The sequence below is a fragment of the Triticum dicoccoides genome, chromosome 3A (assembly GCF_002162155.2).
Source record: "Triticum dicoccoides isolate Atlit2015 ecotype Zavitan chromosome 3A, WEW_v2.0, whole genome shotgun sequence".
Classification (NCBI taxonomy): Eukaryota; Viridiplantae; Streptophyta; class Magnoliopsida; order Poales; family Poaceae; genus Triticum; species Triticum dicoccoides.
The window spans coordinates 663,206,139-663,214,424 of record NC_041384.1 but is presented as its reverse complement, the minus strand read 5'-3'; the positions used below and the strand labels follow the sequence as shown (position 1 = coordinate 663,214,424).

Here is an 8,286-nt window from a genome sequence, read left to right as displayed (position 1 = left end):
GAAAAATGCTCGGATGCATGAGACGAACACGTATGCAAATGCAATGCACATGATGACATGATAAGAGATACATGACAAAGGCAATAACACACGGAGACAAAAAACCCGAACCCGAGGAAAATAAAATAACTTAGCGCCGGAAACATCGCCCACGTTTCTTGGTTGAGTTAGATGACTTCCAAGCTGCACGCGTGGATACGACTGTCCCGTTTCACAAAATGACGCAGAACTCCTGTCACGACAACAGTTGGCGTGCCGTCGGGATGTGCATGTTGGGTCTTTCTTTGCGGTGCTGTTTTTTTGCTCCAATATGGATAACAGAAGAATCTGAATTGTGTTCTACTCCCTCCGTAAACGATCTAAACGCTCTTATATTTCTTTACGGAGAATACTATGGTAGAAGCAACAACAGCAGTAGCGAATGGGCCCGGTGTGAGGCGTCCACTACACTACTGAGCTCAGCGGTTCAATGCTGTCATTAATTAGTGTACACCGTACAGTAGTATTAGTACGTATTTATGTTTTGAGGAGCACGTTTGTTTAACAAATCTCACGGCCAGGCCAATCATAAATCTCCTGCGCTCGACGTTCGTATTCCATGCCGTCTGCCCACCCGTACCTTCCTTTTGTTTGTGCATGCCTCCGCGTATGTGTACAAGCAATTCTGGTAGCATGGTGTATTTTTCAGGGGAAAACCTGGGAGGACGGTTAATTCCGTAATGCAAACCAGCAAGTAAAAAAATGGAAGAGAAGACGAGCATGGTTTTGAGACCCGCTAATAATTATTAGCGGGTCTAAATACGAATGTATCAGGTCACGTTTTAGTATTAGATACATCCGTATCTAGATAAATATAAGACAAGAATTTTGGAACGGAGGAAGTAGAAAAAGAAGCCGTCTCGCGGAAGGGGATGAAAACCCCAATCACAGATCAGCCGGCCTCAAACAGTGCCCGGCCGGGCTCCATATTTTGCTAGGCTAGGAGCTGGTGGTAGCGGTAGTAGGTTCCAACCCAAAATACCAAGCAGCAACAGCAGCTCCGTCCGTCAGGGACCATCGCCTTCACCCTCCCCGCTCGATTGAAATGATAACTTGGAAATATCCCATGTTCAGAAAAAACAGGGCGCAAGCAGCCGTAAAACAATTGGTTATTATTAGGTCCAAATTTTGCCATGTTTGTTTCTTCCTCCCCTCATCGTTTCATGGCAGGAAAGGGTGAGGTGATGATGCCCATGGACACACTAATAGAAAAGCAAAAGTAAGTGGTGAGTCCCTCGGGACATCAATCTGGCACCAACCTACCATTTTTATTTGGAATATAGCTAATGCATCCTGAACAAGCCGTAAACATTTTCGGCACAGAGCAATTGGCTAGAAATAATCTCTTTGGGTACAGGCACAAAGCAAGAGTGATTCACACAATCACAAGGATTCGAGAATTAAACTATATTCCAAATAAAAACGGTAGCCGAGTGTTACAAACAACGGTCATCACAGGACCAAGCGTTCTGATTACTCAAGGGAAACTAAGCGTAATAATTCAAGCTGGACTTCTTCTTTGCTTGCACTTGGATAATGCCTTCGTTGAAATCTTCATGGATCACCTGCATATGCAAAAAGATAGGGTTGAGCGCAGCAGTACATTATCCCTTGTTTCTGAATACAGTTAACATGCTTCATGAGGCAAGTCACTTCAGGCAGTCAAATAAAAAAAATTGATGGTACGAGCTACCAAGACACAAAAATGCTTCGAGATATCAAAGTGCATCTTTTATACTGTATTTATATTCCACTGTGATTCTCTATTGTAAAATGTATTATTAGATCAGTGCCCGTGCGTTGCCACGGAACAACCAAATAATGAATAGAGACATTTATTAGAAGCTCATAGTATATTTTACAAAAGTGTTGCGACAAAATATCGGTATCTTCTCAGTTTTATACTCGCTCCGTTCCTAAACATTTGTCTCTCTAGACATTTCAACAAGTGACTAGATACGGAGCAAAATGAGTGAATCTACACTCTAAAATATGTCTATATACATCCGTATATGATAGTCCATTTGAAATCTCTAAAAAGACAAATACTCCTATTTAGGAACGGAGGAAGTATATACTTGATGATTGAACCTGAACAGTCTAAAAAGATTTGACGTCAAAATCTTTCAATTTCCCAATACCCAATGGCTCTCTCCTGAATACAACTTCTACGCCCAGCACCAGCAGAAATCCCCAGCCCCAAACCCGTTGCCCACGCATATCCTCACATCGGTCTAGAACCCACCAGCGCCGAGCTCCAGTAGCTGCAGCAGAGCAGTCTGGTGGCTAGCATGTCCCACAGTTACCACTCTCCTCGTAGCAAGCTATGGGTTGCAGCGTCAGGAGAGGCGAGGATTAAAAAAACGAACGCCGGTGGACAGCAATTGGAGCGTAGAGGCGGCAGGAGAACGAGGACTGTCAGGGGATGATGGGGGATTGGGCAATAGCGGCGGCGTAACAGGAAGTCCTGAGGAAGAGATGTATATTTTTCTCTCTAAAAAAAACTGAGCGTACCAGGTTGCTATCCATGCACAGGAGACTACCAGGTTCAACATCAGTCAATAGATTTTTTATTTCATCTGCTGTGTAGTAGGACCCGCAATTAAGGGTAAGAAGTTGAGCTGAGTGAACTCACCACCAACTCAAATCTTTAGAAGTAGGAAAGAAACTTCAGGCTGTTCAGTTCATGCTGAACATACAATAGACCTAATGTTGATTTGTTTATAATTTCATTTTCTGATCTAACATCCTAATCGATTTTATCTGCGTTTATCAACATCCATTATCTACCAACAAACTGATACTTCCATAAAGGCACAAATGTGGCAAAAGAATAAGAGTCAGCACAAACCTCTGTAGCGTCCCTGCGTAGAGCAAGCATGCCAGCTTCCACACAAACAGCCTTCAGCTGTGCACCGTTGAAATCATCAGTTGAACGAGCCAGCTCCTCAAAGTTGACATCAGGATGTACGTTCATCTTTCTTGAGTGAATCTACAAGATAGAACACAGAAGAAACTTCTTTGAGCACACAAAACCAAAAGGTAAGCAATTAACGCAATAAGAGTTATCAGCCTCTAACAAATTGCAAGAGACATACTTGCAAAATCCGAGCTCTTGCTTCTTCCGTCGGATGAGGGAACTCAATCTTTCTGTCCAGGCGACCAGAACGGAGTAAAGCAGGATCGAGAATATCTGCACGATTGGTTGCAGCTATCACCTGCAAGTCACATAACAACAATGTGTTAAGGAAACAGAATGAATAAAACATCTGATCAGGTATTCATCATCTCTCAAATTATGACCAACTGAAGCGAATTTGTGGCTACTCACTAATCAATCAAATAAAAATGTCTATTTTAACAAATTGCTGTTTTCAAAACTAGTTAGGCCAAACCATCAGTACAAAACAAATTATCTTTACAGGTTGAGCTTGCGTGCATTCAGATTACAGAGACAAATATTAGGACATGCTGACCTTTATCCTCTCATCACTGCTAAATCCATCTAGCTGATTCAGCAACTCCAACATAGTTCGTTGCACTTCTCTGTCACCACTCACTTCACTGCAGTCAAATAGAAAAAGGAAAATACAAACAATATCAAATATATACTTCACGGTAAAAAATATCAGATCTAGTTGCAAGTAATCAATATCTTTACCCTGCATTAATAGGTTAACAACATCATCACATATGATATGTGCAGCATATGCTGAAAGTAGTTAAGATGTATTTATCTCTGGAAGTATAAAATCATGAACAGTTTCTCTTATTTTACATATGATGACATAGAAGGTTTAAGGAGTGTTCGACTTGCAGGGACACTAACTGATTTTCTTCATACAAAGATTATACCAAAATAAGTGTCTCAACTTTAATACAACCTTAATACAATAATTGTCCATTCATCAGACAATTCGCCAAATTAAAAACAAGAGTAGCGACATGACGAGGCATACTTCAATCACAATAGGTAACGAGAAACTAAGCATTTACACTGGACTAAACTATAAAAATAACAACGCTTAGTGTACAAGCGATGCATGCAAAACAAAATGCAAAATGCACCTGTCAAAACGCTTTGTTCCAATTGCATCAATCTCATCAATAAAAATGATGCAGGGGGCCTTCTCCTTTGCCAGCTCAAAGGCATCTCGGACAAGCTTTGCCCCGTCACCGATGAACATCTGAAACAATTCACAAAAATGTTAATATTTGACTGAAAGATACCCAGAAGAATTAAAAAATGCTGGACCCAGGAATATTACAGATGCAAATGGACATTCTATGTTGGAGCCAGCAATTTTAGATGCAAGTCGATATTCAAGTCATATCCTGAGCCAATGATGCTAAAGAATACTTAATCACTGTCAACTACACAGTTAAGGATTACAATCAAAGTTCACTTGAGTGTGAAGAAAGATACAATCATCTTAACAGAATTGATCATAGTCTGCAAAGCATGCCAAAGCAGTGTTCAATGATTGATAGAATAAGCCTGCTAGCCCTAGAATAAGTCAATTAGTATGACCATCTAGTTCATTGAAACAAATAATAACATGATATTGCACATTCTGCTTTCAATGAACATCCAAAGTTAGTTACCTGGACTAGCTGCGGACCAGCAAGTTTCAGAAAGGTTGCATTGGTTTGTGCAGCACATGCACGAGCCATCAACGTCTTTCCCGTCCCAGGTGGTCCATATAAGAGAACTCCTTTCGGGGGACGGATTCCCAACTTCTGAAATTGCTCCTTGTGTGTCATTGGCAACACTATAGCTTCAACAAGTTCCTGAATCTGCATTAGAAATTAGACAATACAAAATCAGAACATCAGGGAGCAAATAAAAGCGAACAATTATCAACTAAAAATATTCTGAGGTAAGAAACTTAACATTGTACTACCTACAGAAAGATAACCTGGTAATCATCCTAGTAAATACCTCTTTCTCAAGGCCACCAATGTCATTATAATCCTCCGTAGGCTTTTCATCTACCTCCATTGCCTTTACTCGAGAGTCATACTCCGAAGGTAGCGTGTCTAATATCAAGTAGCTGTCCTTGTTGACTCCAACCAAATCACCAGGCTTGAGGTTATCAGGGTCAACTAGCCCGATCACAGGAAGGAATATAGTCTGCAATCAAGAATAGAAAATAAACGGAGAAGCCTTGAGCAGCACGTCCCAACTTTTTACAGCACACAAGTAAATTGATTCTCTAAAACAGCTAAGATTGCCCAACTAATGAGAATATGATATTCATCAAATGGTATGTGGAAATAAACCTTGTCAAGTTCCAAAAATCTAAATTAAAATAGCCCAGGCTCATAAATGAAAGGGTTAATATGGATACAGATAAATTGACCAGGTAAAATGCTGTACACAGGCAGCGACAGGAATATTGACGCTGCAAAGTACTAGGATGTGATGTCTGACATAATAAATTCGGCTATCTGTGATTGATGTACTCCCTCCGTTCCTAAATATTTGTCTTTCTAGATATTTCAACAAGTGACTACATACGGAGCAAAATGAGTGAATCTACACTCTAAAATATGTCTATATGCACCCGTATGTGGTAGTCCATTTGAAATCTCTAAAAGACAAATATTTAGGAACGGAGGGAGTATCATGGTACCAACTCCCAGGAGAACTTGGCATGGTTGACATGCTAAACTCATTTAAAATAACAAATGTTGGTGTTTATAGCCTATAGGAGAGTTGTCAATCAAAATTAAAATCTACTTAAGAATCTTACTGCTTGTTTAGATGGAAAAGGTCCATAGTGTCAAAGATTACAACACCTGCTCTCGTACAAAACTACGTACTTAACTAGGCCCGTGAGACTTGATGCTTGTACTAACTTGAAACCAAATGAACTCATAATCTTATCACTTTCCTAATTATCCACCTCCTGAACTGCGCTGAGCTACACCACTAGCACTTAACTAACTTCTGTTGTACTACTCAGCTCTCCCAAATATAGGCAGAAACACTAAAATCGGAGTCAAACTGAATACACACAACTAATCAACCATGGAGTATCTTTCCTCTGTGAGTACTCATTCCTATGGCACCAACCACCGGCATGCCTGGGCTACATCCATGACAGTTCATGCATATGCAGTTGGAGTAGAAGTATTAACGGATACTAGAGATGTATAAGCACCACAGCAAGTTCGAGCAAGTCTATTTACCTGTCTTGTGGATGTCTTAAGAACAACACATTTTCCTTTCCTCTGTGAGTCCAGATCTATATTAGCGCCATCCTCTTCAGCCTCATCTTCAGGGTTCATTTCCAATATCTGAAACAGTTGATAAATTACATTAGTAGATTTCCAAGTAAAAATGCATCTGAAGTCAACATATTTATCAGCAACCTGGCAGACTATAACCTTGAAAATATCAGTTCTGAGTTTAAGGAAAAGAAAAAATGAGTGCAGCAGTTTATCCTTGCCAGATAAGTTATCAGAAGCTAATGAACAACAGCACTGATACACACCAACTGATTCCAGATAGCTACCACATAGCAAGCAATACAGTTGCAATTGATTTACCTCCTCCTAGATAATCTCTACTCCTAAAGGTGCAGTCCGGTAGTCGTTCGCTCGTTGCCCGTCAATCGATACAAGACCCACCACATACGTGCCGCACTGATTTTATTCTCCTCCCACCAGGGATTTTCTTCCAAAACTAAAGCCCCGTTGCCCCAAGTTTCCAACCCCACCCCCGGTTTATTCTCCACGCCCATCAATCACGCCGTTCACTGCTCCCATCCATCACGCATTCACGATCAGGACTGCCGATTCGTCTCCCTCAACCCATGGTCCCTGACGCCCGTCGCCCGCTAGGCTAATAGGTCAACCTCGCCGCTTTGGGGCCTCCAGGGCAGCATGCCGCGCCAGCTTGGCCGCCGCTGCCGCCGCTCCAATACTGCGGGCATCATCATCAGTACTGATCATCAAATCATTCACGCGGCCGTCGCGCCGTCAGACTATGGCATGTACAATTACGATGCAGCTACCTCTGCAGCTTGACGCCGCGGTCTAGACGACGCCAAGGTACTATATCTATCGCCTAATGGATAATCTGGGTTGGTCCATGTAGTAATCTGAACGTGTTCATTAAGAGCAGATATGAGGTGAGGTAGGACCTCCACCACCAGGTGAGGCAGGACCTACACAGGCAAATTGGCGTGTAACTATGCGTTTCTGTGAGGTCAAACATTTCCAGCAACTAAACTAGGGCATACAGTCACTGGCCCCTCATCAATCAGCACGCAGTGAAGCTCAAAACAAGAGCATGTGAAGTCAGACGCTACTCTGGGCTACTAATCTGGTTTGCACGAACTAATACTGGATCGGGGAATCGTGAATCCGGCATGAATGAACTCGGTACAGAAACCCATAATTTCCGCATCCACATCCAGATCGGGTAAATTCCCGGGGCAGGTGAGGCACGAACCTCGACGATGTTGCCGACGAGGTAGGGCAGCTGCTTGTTGAGCTTTATCTTCTCTTGGTTCTCCTTGATCTTGTCCTTGACGTTCTCGAGCTCCAGGTTGTTCCGCTGCAGCTCGTCCTGCACCCCCGCGAACAGACAAACCAGATCAGGCGACCCTGGACCGATGGGACGGGATAGCGGCTGCTAGGGTTCGGGGGAGGGGGGCCGTACCTTGAGGACGCGGACCTCGTTGTCGAGGAGGCGGGTGGCCCGGACGATGTCCTCCGTGGACATGGAGTCGAGCTGGTCGGTCTCCGACGAGTCGTCGACGGCCATCGCGGCGGCGCCGGCGTCTGGCGCGGGGGTAGGGGAGGACGACATGGCGCTCTGCTGCGGCCTGTGCGGGTCGGAAGGGGAGGGCCGGCGGAGATTTGTGGGAGGTTGCGGCTTGGGGAAGGAGTTGATGGTGATTCCCCTGACTTCGGCTTAAGCTTCAGGTATAGGTTGTCGGCCTGGGCCTTGGGCCTTTCCGCAGGAAATGCAGCCCAGTTGGATGTTTTGGGTCCGTGAGCCGGGGCCCGGAGTGGTGGCTTTTTGGTATATCCTTAACCACCCCCTAACCTTTTTGCAATTCCCGACTTCTGATTATATAATAGAAATGTACACCCCTGTGGTTTCAAGGGTAATAAATAAATAAAAATAGAAATATCGTAATCATCATCAATAGTAGCAATAGATATAGTTTCATTGTGCATAGCAATATTTTTATCAAGTGATTCCGTGTTTGGAAAATTTAGCCACCCACT

At 43.2% G+C, this 8,286-nt stretch overlaps 1 protein-coding gene across 1 annotated transcript; it reads right to left on the bottom strand.

Annotated features, from left to right (window-relative positions):
• Nucleotides 1-1,247: 1,247 nt before the first annotated feature.
• On the bottom strand, nucleotides 1,248-7,954 carry LOC119270060 (26S proteasome regulatory subunit 6A homolog). The gene is made up of 10 exons (XM_037552027.1): nucleotides 7,712-7,954; nucleotides 7,502-7,618; nucleotides 6,235-6,342; nucleotides 4,982-5,173; nucleotides 4,645-4,836; nucleotides 4,108-4,226; nucleotides 3,516-3,603; nucleotides 3,138-3,257; nucleotides 2,891-3,031; nucleotides 1,248-1,604 (listed from the first exon to the last, which is right to left on the bottom strand). Exons 1-10 carry the CDS (start codon nucleotides 7,859-7,861, stop codon nucleotides 1,527-1,529), a joined length of 1,305 nt encoding a protein of 434 aa, XP_037407924.1. The 5' UTR covers nucleotides 7,862-7,954; the 3' UTR covers nucleotides 1,248-1,526.
• Nucleotides 7,955-8,286: the final 332 nt, after the last annotated feature.